Source organism: Mastigoproctus giganteus, chromosome 13 (genome assembly GCF_048544385.1).
Source record: "Mastigoproctus giganteus isolate SK-2022 chromosome 13, ASM4854438v1, whole genome shotgun sequence".
Lineage (NCBI taxonomy): Eukaryota > Metazoa > Arthropoda > Arachnida > Uropygi > Thelyphonidae > Mastigoproctus > Mastigoproctus giganteus.
Window position 1 is genome coordinate 253,971 of NC_143587.1, and position 15,384 is coordinate 269,354.

The 15,384-nt window shown below is 45.0% G+C and overlaps 1 protein-coding gene across 1 annotated transcript in view; it reads right to left on the bottom strand.

Annotated features, from left to right (window-relative positions):
- kkv (hyaluronan synthase-like protein kkv) overlaps window positions 1–15,384 on the bottom strand; it is a 401,584-nt gene that overhangs the window by 14,182 nt on the left and 372,018 nt on the right. Inside the window, exons 14-15 of the mRNA XM_090387806.1 lie at window positions 11,028–11,748; window positions 9,867–10,616 (exon numbers count right to left, since the gene is read on the bottom strand). Coding sequence (XP_090243932.1) covers window positions 9,867–10,616; window positions 11,028–11,748 — 1,471 coding nt within the window. The remainder of the gene's footprint in view (window positions 1–9,866; window positions 10,617–11,027; window positions 11,749–15,384) is intronic.

A 15,384-nucleotide genomic window follows, 5' to 3' on the forward strand; every position in this document is an offset into this window, starting at 1 on the left:
AGAAGAATAAGCCAGGCTGACAGGGGTCTGAAGCACAAGGCCCTCTCTAATCTACAAAGCGGTATTCGTACCGATTGTCTGCTATGGGGCCTCCATATGGTGCACTAGAGCAATACTAGAGTGGAACAGGCGTAAACTCCATTCAATTCAGCGATTTATGCTTCTGTCTGTTACTAGGGCGTGCCGCACAGTCAGCACCCCATACGCTCCAAATCATCGCAGGATTCATGCCCCTCTAGCTGGAAGTACTGAAAAGAGACCTCTACCTGTGCCACAAGAAAGTTTTTCCCACCCAACTACTATATCTGGACCTCACAAATGACCATAAGCAAGAAAAAAGGCGTGTCGCCAGCTACCTGCAGCGTGTATGGCAGGAGTCCTGGAATGCAACAAATAAAGGAGAAGTAACTAAGGAGTTCTTCCCCACAATTGCCCTTACCTATCGCAAGCTTCCTCCCTGGTATTCACCTGGACTGCAGGCAACCTTTCTGCTTCCTGGGCACGGCTCATTCCAGCAAAAGTTAACAGCGCTCGGTAAGGTGTATTGTTGTCATGCGGCACCAGGGGTTTCCCCCATCTCCGCGTTGCTTTCTTTGTGGGTGTACCAGTTTCCTGGGAATGCCAGAGGTTTAAAAGTGTGTGGGTATTGTACCTGTTTAATGTCGTGTACCGTTGTTCATCTGGTCATTTAGCCGCTGGACCCCTGCTGGACCACAGCGTTGCCCCACCTTCGCCCCGTGGAGGCAGACCAGGAAACACCAGTAGACTAAGATTTCTCTCATTTACTCTGGCAGGTCCTGCCGCTTAATTTCCTGAGATTTCGGCAGCTAGGACCTAAAAAAAAAAAAAAAAAAAAAAACCTATGTACACATAAGAACATACACATATATGCACATATACACAACAGTGATACATAATATATACGCATCCATGCAATCGGAATTACTTTGGATGTTTGCATACAGCACGTGTGCATGCATTCATATGGCAGCAGTGCGTAGGATAATTAGGCCCAGACTGGGCGAAGATTATTTTTGGGCTAGATTAAATTTAGTGTGTAGGGTGCTCGCGTTGTGTATAGATAGAGTGGGGGAGGGGAGGAAGAAGGTTGGGGGGAAAAAGGCAGAAGTATGGGGGACACAGAAGAGATTACCCCAGGTTGTCAGTGAGGCATGCCCATGCCTCACCAGAAAGAAAGGTGGGGGCAAGGCGACTGGTCATCTCGTCCTCCTGGCAGGAAGGGGTATTAAAGGAGAGCCGGGCTAGTGCCTGGCTCAGGCCGCCAGAACAGCTGCTATTCATCCTTCATTCAGATTTTTTGTCTATCTTCATGGTTGTTTGGTAGGTCCTCTTTGGTGTTATGCACATTTTGGCTTCTAGCCATTATGTGGCTAATGTGCATTCAGGTCTCGTCTTCTTCTGTACAAGGCTTCGGCGAACTTTGAGAAGGCAAAGTTCGCCGAATTTATTCCTGCCTTCCATCCAGGAGGTGTTGTTCTCTATCTCTGGGCAAAAAAGTGATCCGGGTGATGAGCTGGCATTCATGCATGAGGTGGTGCCAGCTCTCTACAGCAGCAAGTAGGGTCATCTGTAATGCCCAGGGCTGTAAGTTTAGCCTTAAAGGCACCATGTCCTGTTAGCAGGAAGGTCGCGTGGAGTCCCGGCGTGAACCATGCTGGAGCCATTGGATAGAGTTTTCCAATGTTGGGGAAGAATCGTTTGGTGACTTCTCCCTTTGGGGAATTCTCCCATCTGGTTTGCCAGGTTTGCATGAGATGATTTGTAAGTCTCTTTTTCTCAGTCAAACGGTGTGTGGTAGGATCTGCGTCGAAGCCAGCGAAGGTGCAGGCTCTTCCCTTGGAGAGTTCATATAATACTCCACATTTAGCTACTTCGAGGTCTAAAGGTAGGGTTCCCGCCAGCACCTGCAGCGCGTGGGTGCTAACTGTTCTGCAGGCCCGGGTTATAGCGAGCAGCATGGCTCTATGGATAGAGTCGAGGATTCTGCGATTTACAGCCATGGTGACTTTGGGGTACCATGCTCCGGAAGCATAGGTAGCTATCGGCAGGAAGGTGGCTTTGTAAAACAACTTGAGGGTCTTCTTTTTCAATCCCCAGTCCCTTTTTGCGACTCTGGTAACAAGGGCTGTATAGCCCCGTATCTTCTTACGGATGTATTTCAAGTGTGCCTGGAAGGAGAGAGTGGGGTCCAGTATCACTCCCAGGTATCTAAGTTCCTTGGACAGTCGTAATGTGATACCATCAATCTTAATCTGTGGGGTCTCCTGTAATCTAGGGAACCCTTGAGGAGAATGGAGTCCGTTTTGGTTGCAGAGATCCTAAGGAAGTGGATATTGGTCCACTCTTGTAGGATTTTAAGGGCATGATTTGCCTTTCTTTCCAGCTGGATTCTGCTGTTTCCCTCTATCATCAGGATGAGGTCGTCTGCAAAGGCTTGTGAAGACGCCTCTCCAATGTTTGTATTTAGGAATTCATCCAAGACGATGTTCCATTACGTAGGTCCTAAAACGGAGCCTTGTGGACAGCCTCTGTAGATTTTTCTGGTGAGTATTTTATATGGAGCATTCACCATGATGAGTCTACTGGAGAGGTAGCTTTCGATTACTCGATAGAAGTTGCCCGGCATCCCACTCTCCCGGAGCCGGGCCAGGACGCTCGGCCACCAAAGGGTGTCGAACGCCCCAGCAAAGTCGATAGAGATAGCCAGGAAATATTTGTTTTCTGTGGCAGCTGCACGTGCAAGGACGTTCTTCAGGGCATCGACAGTCGACGTTCCCGGTCTAAAGCCGTGCTGGTTTGGGGACATTAGGTTTGCCTGTAAGTAATGAGCCTGTATTCTGGTTAACAGGAGTCGTTCCAAGAGTTTACTTCAGACTGTTAGTAGGGCTATTGGTCTGTAGGAAGTTGGTTTGTCTGGTGGTTTTGTCGGGTTTTTAATTATGAGTTTAATATTTGCTTTTTTTCCAGTCCTTCGGATAGGTCCCAGTTTGGAGACATAGATTGAAGAGATTCAGTAGCATGTCAGGGGCTATCTCCACCTTCTTCCTGACGATTTCTGGCTCCAAGAGGTCCGGACCCGGACATTTCTTACTTTTAATAAGGTGCGCAGCCGCTTGTAATTCCTCTATTGTGAAATCCGGTTCCCTGTCTTCTGTTCGCTAGTCGTCATTCTCTGTGCACATCTTGATTTGTTGGTGTCTGTGGGTTTACATGAGGGTGGAAGGTTGCGCCCAAAATATTGTTAACAGATGCCTCCCAAGAATTGGTAGCATCACCCTGTGGTGTTATGGTGGTTGAAATTACCTCACCCCTGAGGAGTTTATTAGTGGTTACTTTGTAGACCATCCCCCAGGGGTCAGTGTTGCCAGTGGTTGCGACCAGAGTTTCCCACGAGAGTTGTTTACTTCTGCGTATGAGCGAGGTGTACTGGTTTCTGGCCTCTTTGTAGATTTCCCGCAGTGAATCCACTTCAGGGGCAGGCCAGGAGCGTCTGGCTCTCTGGAATGCTTTTCGTTTGTCCTGGACTTCCCTTCGGAGCCTCTGGAGCTCCGCACTCCTCCATGGTACAGCGCCTGAGGCAGATTTTCTTCGTTTTATGGCAGCATTCGCTGCTTTAGTAATAATCGCTGTGACTGTTTTTTGGATTTGGTCAGGATCTTGGTTTGTTTGAATTGCAACTTGCTGTGTATCTTTTCTGCTATTAGGGTATCTCTGAATTGGTTCCAGTTTGCAGTGTTCAATGCATATCTCTGCAGCATTTTTCTCTCAGGATATTGTCTCTGATGGTCTCTGTTAAGTTGGAAGGTCAGGACCCTGTGGTCGGACGTTGTCCAGGCATCCTGAACCGTCCAGTCTGTTCTTTTGCCAGCAAGAAATCGATGGTTTATTTCCATCGTAGGTTGCAGTAAGTCAGTAGTTGATTAGGTTGGTTTAGCACTGTTATCGTTGATGTTGCTAGGAATTCCTCCAGGCGCTGCCCATTTCTTGTCCCCTGCCTGTCCGGGGTATGGCTGTACCAAGCTGGTGACCTGCAGTTCACGTCCGCTCCTATTATTAGTTTCTGGTCAGGGAGGATATTTGTTACATGTTCTAGGTACCTTGTAGCCATCGTTATGTCCTCTCCAGGGCGGCAATAAAGGTCTATGACGTAGAAGGCTCCCAGTGCTGAGATAAGATATGCACAGACTGCCCAGGCCATGCAGAGGTGAGTGATCCTGGTAACTGTTATATCTGGGTTTCTGACCACAATAGCGGTCCAGGGGATTTCATTTTCAGGCTGTATGAACTTGTATTGTAGGGGGTATCCCCTTACTTGATTGGCGGCTGCGTATGGTTCTTGGAGTTGATGATATCTATATTTTCGTCGTCGGCTTTCATCCTGACCTGGTCGGCCACTGCCCTGGTTCTATGAGCGTTTAGCTGGAAGAATTTGATCACTTTAGTGTTGAATTGTTTATGGTGTGGTGCCATAATCTGTTCTGGATTGGGTCAAGCTCTTGTATTTTTGGTATATGGGACACATGCTGTCTCTGAGGGAATGGGAGGCATCCATTTTCTGACTTTTGCAGTTAGCACAAACGGCGTCTGTGCTCTTATTTGGGCAGTCGGTGAAGTTGTGGCCCTTGCCAGCGCAGTGGCCGCAGGTTCGCACAGCCTGGGAGCATGTGTGCGATGTGTGTCCGAACTTGCAGCAGTTGTAGCATTTGATGATAGCCACACGTTCGCGGAATCGATGGCCACCCCAATATATATATATAAACTCTAGTCTGATGTATAAGTATTTGCCAAGCTACCGGGCTCAGTTCTACAGACCAGTTGACTGTGCTTGAGGACTTGCTCTAGATGGTGTGCTTGGGTATCACATGATCATTTAGATCTTGATCTGGCAAATGTTTGGACAGATTTCTATAAAACAATTCTCTTGCGACCTCCTCGGGTTTGATATCCTTATCAAGGTTGTATATAAGGATGGAGGGCCCTTCCTTCTTGGGGGTTCAGCTCTGAGCCCCAGGGTTGCGATCTTGGGGTTGGTTATTATTTTATTTATTTCCTCTGTGGTCTCTGTTTCGATGACCACGCCTGGATTCCTTGTCTTTCGTACCGATTTTAGTTTCGTGGTCCTTAGGTCATCGGAGAGTTTATCAATTATTGCCTGCTTAATACCTTCACTAGAAGGTTTGTCCACTTTATTAAGGGGTCTCAACACTACAATGTTAGGTCGCCGAGTGGTGGGTTTCTCCTTGGCTTGTATTGGATGGGTGGCTGTGTGGTCACACTGAGCCGGTGTCCTCAGCGCATCTGCATAGGAGGGAGTGCGCTGTGGCATATTTTTTGCTCCTCCTTCCTTATAAGCCTGCAGTTTAGCTGTGGCTATTTCAGCTTCTAAGTATGTTTGGAATAAAACGGACTCCATTTTATTCCATAAAGTAGCAATTTGGCCTCTGAGACCTGCTGAGATTCTGTTGCTCTGGTCCCTAAATAGGTCTTCTAGGGCTGTCTTGAGAGTGCGTGCTTGTTCCAAGGGGGATCCCTCTAGGAGTGCAGGGTCCAGGGGGGAATCCTTCGGCTTGGTTTCAACTTGTTTTCCTGGTTGTAGGGAGCCAGGATCATCATGAGCGTCCTTTGGTTGACTCTGGCTTCTAGTTGCTCGGTCCGAGTTAAAGACTATTTGATTTTTATTTTTTCTTTTAGCCAAAGGTGTCGGTTTAACTTCTTCAGTATGAAATTGGTGTTCAGGGGTTTTTGTTCACAGTCAGAGTCACAATCTTTTTCGCGTGGTTCTCCCACCATGTTTGTATCCATTTCGGATTTTTGAAGTTATCCGGATTAGTGAGGTCTAGACGCGTTATTTTGTTTGAGGGCTCTGAGAGCTGTTGGAGGATATAAACCACTAGTCCGTGGGTATGTTTGTTGCCGTGTGATCTGCAGGCGAAGATTTGGGCTCTCCCCTACTGGCAGTATGTGGGGGGGGAACGGCCTGGTATATAAGTGGCCCTAGGAAAACGGGGTTAATTTCTCTGGGGGTTTTTCTTGGCGCCGATAACGTTGATGACATCAGTTTTTGCACTACATGTATATTTGCTAAGATCCATTCTGTTCACGGTATGTCTATTGCAGAGGGGGGGGAAAGACACAAAATACATGTTTCACTAGCACAGTAACGGTAATTCAGCACAGATGATGGAACGCTCTTGCAGCTCGGGTTTGGCACAAGTTGGGGCACCTCCCCAGTCAAATGCAGTGTATTTACGTGGCCGCCGCTTTATATTGGCGCCTCTCTATATCCTTGCTGCCAGCCACATGGTGACCACTGCGGTCTCGCAAACAAAGGATATTAGATGAAAACGCAAATAGCCTGCTAAATTCACAGTTGAAATTTAAAAGTTTCTTACCATGAGAGTCCACTAGTCGACTTCTTTAGGTGAGAAGACTTTTTATGGCAATAACTATAATTAAAACGCATATTTAAGCACATTTTTCTTTAGCGTTGATTAGCACGTCCGACTAGTAAGGATATGTTGCTGGTAGACCACAGCGCTCGGTATCGAAAACAATCCTTACTGCCGCTGTGCAGATGAGGAGTCCTGGGTCCGCGTCTTGTACGAGTGCCCCGCTTATGATCACCGCCTATGACTCTTCACCGAGATACAATCCAACCCCTGCCAATAGGAGCACATCTCATAAACGAAACATGTTATGCAGCCTTCACACGATTTGCAGAGCAGTTGATACCACCAGGCCTGACCGGAACGCTCCACCGCCATTGCAAACCTCAACAGGGATAGAATAAATGCATTACCCACGAAGTGCAGGAAATTATAGCAACCAAGCTATCATGCAAACCCCACTCTGGAGTAGGATTATGCTGGTATCCTGTTGTGGGTGTGGGATATATGCTGCTGGCACCTGCTGAGTGAGGGATTTTTTTATTATTTTTTAGGGTTGCCCGTAATTAAATACATTAACCCTTATTTGTGTCTGTAAATTGCGTATGTTCTATGGTCGATTTGCCTGTTTTGCTGGACGAAAAAACCACAGTTACTAGGGAGAAAAACCTTGCTATCTACGTCTGAGACCGACTAACTCAGCCACGGAGTGAAAAAAGCCCATTAAAGTTCCTCGCGTCATCGACGGGATTCGAACCGAGGCCTTTTCCACCCGGTGTGAGGAGGACGGTGACGATACCACTGTGCTACCCGCGCAGACTGCTGAGTGCGGGATATCCTTACAGAGCGCAAGGCAAATCGCGCTCACACGGGGGCATCTGCACCAGTGACTTTAATTCCCTATATCCTCTCCACACTTCGCCTTAAATCACCGGGTGGGCCCTTCATCTTGGTCCATCTTCGTTCCTTACCCTACATTCCGACCCACTACTCCTACTCAAATTCCTAGTGTGCTCTCTTCAACAAAAAGTTTGTTTTTTTTTTTACTTGGTCTGCCAGTGGTGGTGGCGGGCAACGTAGGATCCCAGTAGAGGGCCCTGAGGCCGAGCAGCCAGAGACATAACAACAGAACAAAACAATACTTCATGAACCAGACATTGCACTTTTTCTGGCCTTTGCAGTGGTTCTGCATTTCATTACAGAGTACATACGGCGCAGATGGGGAAACCACCAGGGGCGCCTGACTCAAAATACTATGCCACTAGGTATAAAGTGTATTATTCCTTTTTTTTTTTTTTTTTCTGGTAGTTGTTGGTGCATCGGCTTCTGTGGGCATAGTGCACCTCCCAAGGTTCTTGCAGTACGTTGATCCAAGCCCGAGGCGGGATTCGAATCCGCGACCTTTGGGTTGCCAGGCAGGCACTTTATCCACCCGGCTAGCCCGGTCGGCTGACTATTTATTTTTGTTTTGTACAATTTTTCTGGCTTTTCTGTCAGAAAAGATGCACTTTTCTGACTCATCCTTTTGCAACTAAATCCTTTCTCTGCTCACTGATACCGTCCTTAACTAGTGCCTTCTGACACCACTCCAGATTAACAGAATTATATTTACAACTTGTTCTGCTGATCTTGTTTGAACGACATTACTACTTCAGTTTAATACCTTTTCTCTTTGTGGACTACTTTGGGCAGCACGGCATAAAGACGTGGGCAAAGACATGGATAAAGATTTTATTTATTTTTGTTTTATTTATTATTATTTTTTTTGTTCTATGCTATTCTTTTCCTTATTTCTTCGTCTTCTGCCGTCCTGTCTTCTGGGAATGACTTTGTGTGCGTGCTGTTTCCGGCACGGGATTCTTTTGAATGATTCCAAACTGGCTTAGGACATTCAGTGCGTGACTCTTGAGGTTAGCCATGGTACATGCGTAGTTGTGGCCCACCTCCCCGTGGTGTAGACGAACACTGGGCAGGCTTTCCAGGTGATCGCCTGCCTGGTGACAAAAGGCCAGAAAAAACTAAACAACCACTGCAGGAACATAACATTACACACATTTGTGGTCTGTTGCAGTGCTCTGTAACCACCACAGTGTACAAAGGTGGAGTTGAACTTTCGTTCAGGTGCCTTCCCCCCAAAGACGTCACCATACATGTTTTGTACAATCTTTGTTCTGTTATCTTTTTTTCTGCCCTGTTATACACTTTAACTGGGCATTTATCTGTAGCGTATATTATGTTAAAAATAAAATAGACGAAAGCCCTTCAAAGTGAGTAAAAGATATGTGGTTGAGACTGAATATAAAACTAACCCTAATTAAATATTTTCATGTTGCTTATCGGTAGAACTTTCGAGTCTAAAGGCACCTGGAGTTGTGGGATAATACCCAGTCTTTAGATCAGCACAATAATGCACTCATTAGGAGCAGTTTAGTTAAAGATATTTTGGGGATGGGAAAGGAGTTATAATAGTTTCCGCATCCGGTGGTCACGGGATCGAACCCCGGTCTAATCAAGAAGCGTGTGCTACGTACTGCTGCTCCTTCCCCAGTGGCTACGGAGGCGCTATTTATCGCATATTCGCTTGTAGATGTAAGGAGGTTGTAATCTCACTATCCAAGGCAATAAGACCACACTTGGATCACTGGGTTAAAGTAGCGTATAAAAATTCTAAAAGACACGGAGCTTCTTGAAAGGGTCCAAAGACACAATGCGCCCGGTGTGATCGACACATGGGCATTCATGTGACGAAATACTTCGAATATGTGATCTACAGCATTTTCAAACTGAACACATCAAAAGAGACTTAATTGAGGTTCAGATGCTGAGAAGTGAAAATAAAATGGTCGATTGTTATAGACTTTTAGGTGCAGCAACTTAGGCTATATTACGCCGTATATAAGATGCCTATAATTGTCTGGATTCTGTGGTCCATTTGCTGTTCTCTGGATGAAAATCTCGAGTTTTCGGGAGGTTGGGCAGATCAGGTTTTACAGGTTACTTTTGTCCGAGACCCATTAACTCAGCCACGTTATAGAAAAGACCCATAAAAATTCCTCGCGTCATTCACGAAATTAGAACTCCGGTCTTTTCAACCCGGTGTGCGGAGGAAAAGAACTGTACTACACACGGGACAAAAGTGAAGTGAAGGAGGGTGGTATTTTCACTGTTGTAAATGATTCCAGAACGAGTGGCCTCAAATTAAAATTACGGGTGGGGAGACTTTAGACTCAATTGAAGGGACGTTCTCTTTTAGTCAGCGATTTTTTAGTTACTGGGATAAGTTACCTCCACAGATGGTTTAGGCTGACATCATGGGAAGATTCAGAGGCCAGCCTAATCAGCACATGTTGGGAGGGGAACTTTTTTTTTTTCTAGCTAGCGTAGGAATAACCGGGGCTTCCTTGCATCGATGGCTAATAAAAAAAAAAAAAAAGTCTAAAAATTATTAAGCATTCTTACCATCAGCATCCTGAGCGGAGATACTCATGAACCGCTTACGGAATGCCACATCTAGAGTTCCAATGCGATTCTTCTGATTCTTCCTCTTTTCCAAATTGTGAATGGTCTTCCTCCTTGCCAGACGGTCGCCGTAACCTTCAGAGTCTTCGCTCTTCTCGTCGTCATCGAAACCTCTCAGCCGCTGTAGTTGGCGAGCGATCTGTACGGCATTCTTGTCTATGAACGCATCGTCACTTATGTCGTCGACTTTCTGGTTGCAGCACGAGAGCTCGATGGAAGCCATGATGTGCGAAAGGGTGCCGAAGCGATGAAACAACATTGCCACGAACTGGATCACGAGGATCAGTGCGAAGAAGACGGCGAACACGAGTCCAATGGGTTCGAGCTGCAAATACTCCTTTTCGATCCTAACCTCGCTGGTTTCCGGGATGTAGGTGATGTTGGTTTTGACGCCGAGGGGCCAATCGAAGTGGAGCTGGTCCTTATTGAGCTGCAGCAAAAACACGATGAGGATGAAGAGGGCGTTGAACATGAAGAAGGCGAACACCACTTTGTTCCTGAGCTCCTTCAGTTCTGTAGCGACACGTGCTTGCTGCTCCTTCACTTGCTCGATGGGGAACAAATACTTCTCGATCATGTCCTTCCAGAACTGGATCTCGGGTCCGGGTAGGTACTCCACTTCGCCCCTCTTCAGTTCCTTGTCTTCGATCCAGTACGGGTTGATCAGGTCATCCCGTTCTTGGTGGGGTTCTGAAACGATACCAAGAATTCAGAACAAAATCGAAGCGTACTTTAATTTAACACGTGTCTGCTAACTGCTAAGCCTTATTCATTTTCATAAATTACTTTGTACCAAAATTATTATTAAAACCAGACGTGCTTATTTATTTCAATTTATGTTAGACAGTCACTGCTAGGAAGCAAAATCCGCTGACAGCAGGAAAAGAATTAATTGACGATATTTAAAAAAAAAAAAAGTAATGGCCGCCAAAATAATTTCAGCCTAAAATTAATTTGGGTGGCAGAGTTGCATCTGCCACTGGAGCATCGCCGGCGGCTTCGTTTTGTTCAACGGGACACGCATCCTGATGCAACATCGCAATCGGCTCTGCTCCGAACAAACCGAAAATTAACGGACCTAAACTTCGTTTTTGCACTTACCCAGTCTTTCGCTTTCGTCCTCTTCGCTCCCCGACTCGAAACCTCCCTCATCGTCTTCGTTTTCTGCAACAGCGGAGAGTCCCGCGTCGGAACCCCCGCCGCGGATGGAGCTTCGACCCACGGAGGTTTTCCTTCTGAACGGGATGGCATGGGCGAGCTCGAGCTGCCTCTCTAAGCTACCGATCTTCTTGTTCAGCTGTTCCAGTTGGTCCCCTATCTTTATGAGGTGCGCCTTCTCCTCGTTGGGTTTCGGGTACGTGCAGAACATGCATTTGAATAGGTTGGCCAGGCTGAGCGTGATGCTGCCCTCCTCGTCATCGTCGTCACTTCCCGAGAGCCCGAGCCACCCGAAGATGTCGCTTTTCCTTTTCTTTTTCTGCATCTCCTCCTGCGCCTTTTTCTCCTCTTCCATCTCCTTCTTTGTCTTCTTCGTCTGTACTTCCCTTGTTCCCCACGATACCACGTTCAGGTTCACGAGGGAGTAAATGATCAGCAGCAGGTACATCGAAGGCACACTCAAGAAGTAGAGCAGTCCGGGTACCACGCACCAGAACTCCTGGGGGTGCAACACTGCGGCGATGAAGAAACTGCCAGACAATGCGATGAGGAAGATGGACGATGGGGAGCCAATTCCGTCCTCCGTCAGCTGGATGGACGTACCAACCAAGACGGCCATCATCAGTAAAGCATAGCACGCGCTCATGATCTGCGCCACCAGAATCTGAAAGAAATTTGAGGAATTAGCTCACACCCACTCGACGAAACACTTGCATATTTCAAAGAAGTAATATTTCATAGATTAACGAAAACTATTACATGAACACCGGGCAAATTAAATGAGATTGATTTTATCCGATTAAATAACTGCTCTTATGGTTTCAGTGTTCTTCCCAATTTCCTTTGGTTCAAGTTCCTCCCTCTCACAGTTCGATACGAAATTCGTATCGAACTGGAGGAAGCCCCGTTGCAAAATGAGGATAACCTTGAGGAATGTCCTGGGGGAGGGGAAGGAAGAAAATTTCAGATGAACAGTGAATGTCTCTCACATAGTTTCAGCGATTGAAACATAAGGGTTAGTACAGTATTAACTCTGTGATCATCGAAAGGTGTGACCAAGTTAACGACTTAGGGATTCTCTTTTCCAGCAGTGCTAAATTCGATGCCCATGTCCTTAAAATCACCAGCAAAGCATTCAAAACACTGGGATTCATCAAACGGAACACATACAAGTTCAAAAACTACAGATATGCGGTTATCCTTTATAAAACTATTGTTCTGCCAATCCTTGAATTCAGTTCACCCATCTGGAATCCTCACACAAAGACTTTAACTAACAAAATTGAAGCAGTCCAAAAAAACTTTGTCCGTTACCTCACGTACCGCAATCCTCTATTCTATCACTCAGTGAATTATGAATCGCTGTGTGATTACTTTCATCTGAGGCCTCTGTGCACTAGAAGAGTTACTGCTGACATCGCCCTCCTAGCCAAAGTAATCACTGGAATTTATGAAGCATCTGATATCCTGAGTAAAATAAACTTCAATGCTCCTTGTAGACAAGTCAGGAACCTTACACCGTTTCGCCTTGACTCTGCCAACACGGACTTAATGAAGTTCAGTCCACTGAACAGAATCAGCAAATGACTCTCGCATTGACTTCTTTGACAACTACCAGTCACTGATGAACTCCATCCACAAGTTTGCCTCTTCACTTAAACTGCAAAGTGACTAGCTCACATCTAATTATTGTAGCTTTTTATTTGTTATATTATTTTTCTATTCTCTAACGGATTAATTATTACTTGTTTTACCGGTAACTTAACATAATGCAATCCTCTTTTGTACATACGATTTTAATGTTTGAATCTATATCAATGTTTATCTTTCTGTTGGATTTCATATTATTGTTATTATGTTTATTGATCTGATCTCAGATACACTGTTAATGGTTACCTGTTGTGTATCTTGTTATTAATAAAATAAAAATAAAATACCATAAGTTGAATTTAAAAAAAAACAGAATTATAGGAATGCATACACTTAACTTCGGGACAGGCAGACGCAGACCGGAAGTTAGCTGAAGCGATCGGTGAACGCAATAGCGGCGACCATCAGCTGATAGACGCACCCCTAATTTCAGGTGTGGTTCCAAGACAAACTGGACACAGTGGATAGGGGCAGAAAAATTCAACGCGGCAATTTTGGCGGAAGAGGGAGTTGTGGAGAGTTTTAAATAATATTTAATAAACACTACTATAAAACACGGCCTCCGTAGCCGAGTGGGCAGGAGCGGGAGTGCAGTAGCACACGCTCTTTGAGTAGACCGGGGTTCAAGCCCCTGAATACGGTCGATCTGCCAACCCGCACTGGACCAGCGTGGCAGATTATGGTCCATTTCCCTCAGCATGAATTGTTGGGGAGGCTTCCACCCTGCAGTGGGTTGATAATGGCTGCACTTTACTTTTTTTTTTACTTTTACTATAAAACACGTTTTCCTTGGAACTACAAAATGTAGCTGTTGTATAACCGTTTTTCTTGACTGAGGAAACCGTACAACAGGTCTTCTCAGTCCCTCCAGGGCCCACTTTTCTTCCGCCCGACTGAGGTTAACATCAGTATTCTTCCAGATAAGGAACACTATTTTTACTCCCAGGATTTATCTAATTTCTCAAAAACTAGGCAGTGCAAATTCTACTGAATCAGGACACTGCGATCATTAACGTTAAACATGACATTTCTTACATATTCTCTACTTAAATGAATAATACAAAGATTATGAAGTAGAACCAACACTTGAAATTTCCACAATCTTTTGACAACTGCATTATTCTGATTTCCAACTACGATTATTTTTACCACTTACTCGTGCTCTTTTTCGCCCTAGCCCCACTCCTATATTTATATATGCATATAGGTGATGTGCATATAAATGTCCCTCTCCAGGAAATCAGATTACGGTTAGAAACAAGACACCGTAAATAGTTTTCTTTTCACCCTCTTGAGGAATGTTCTGGGGACATAACTAGTCAGAGCAGATGTCCATATCATAGAAACATGAGCGGGTATCTGGACTACACAAGGCTGGACGTACCGTAGGCAGTCCACGGTTTCTGGTGCCTACAAGTTCGTTTCTCCCCTCCTCAAATTACAGCGTACATTTTCGCTTTGGTCTTGTTAAAATGCTGTTTGAATATTAACTCCTCATCCCATGTATGACCAAGGTTCGGTGGGGACTCTACTTGAACAAGAGTTGAGCCATTTATTGAGTCATTATTTTTGTTTTCGGCTGAGTGAACGACATCCGCGCAATTTTCTAGTGTGTTTTTTTTTTTTTAATCAGACTGCGAATAATTTTCAATAACTCGGACATCTTCGGCAGCTTTGTCCCTAACTTTTAGGATATTTTTATTAAATGAATTAATTAAAGACATTCGCGCAAGGCGGAAACTCCTGGTGGTTTGCCAAAAATAGTCCAACGGTGCTACAAACAGTAATGGAGATAGTACTCCCCTTTCTGTGATATGCCTCTGTAATACATACACATGCCTCTGTAAGAACATTCGGTGCAATTGTGGTTGACATTTTCGATTTCTATCCTTCTGCACTTTAAAATGGCCAGAAGGACGAAAAGTGGTTTCGCCTTTAATCTTAAAATAAGCAGTTCATAATATTAATTAATAATGCTGATAGCCATATCTAATCATAACTGGCCTTCAAATCTAAAAAAAAACACATCCAGGTGGTGTGTGTGTGTGAGAGAGAGAGAGAGAAATTAGGTAATGTCTTCTCAAAAAAACATCAGAAACTTTTAGAATATGTGGATGACATGAATTCTTTGGATAGTATGATGCAGTACAAAGGAACTAAATGCAAAAAAATATTTTGATATCATGCACTTCGATTTCAGGATAACGTTTGACAGTGGTGCACATGGAAGACTGCTCTTCATGAACTAATGTTATTAGTGAAGTCCACCAGGTTTCGGTGCTAGTCCCAATTGTTGTTTTCTGTATTTATCAATGACATTGATGAAGGCACATCAGGTTTAATATCCAAGTTTACAGACGATACGAAGGTTGACAATGACAGTAATGGCAGTGTGCTACTGCAACAGGATCTAGAAAAGTTGGGAAAATGGGCTGAGAAGTGGAAACTGAAGTTTAACATTGACAAATGCAAAGTGCTGCATATGGGTAGAAATAACCCTAGAGAAATGTACCACTGGATGGTGTTACACTCAGGGTAGTGGAGAATGATAGAGACATGGGGGTAATTGTGCAGTCAGATATGAAGTTTTCTGAGCAGTGCAAACAGGCTTCCAGAATAGATTATGGGGTCTTGTCGATGATATACAGGA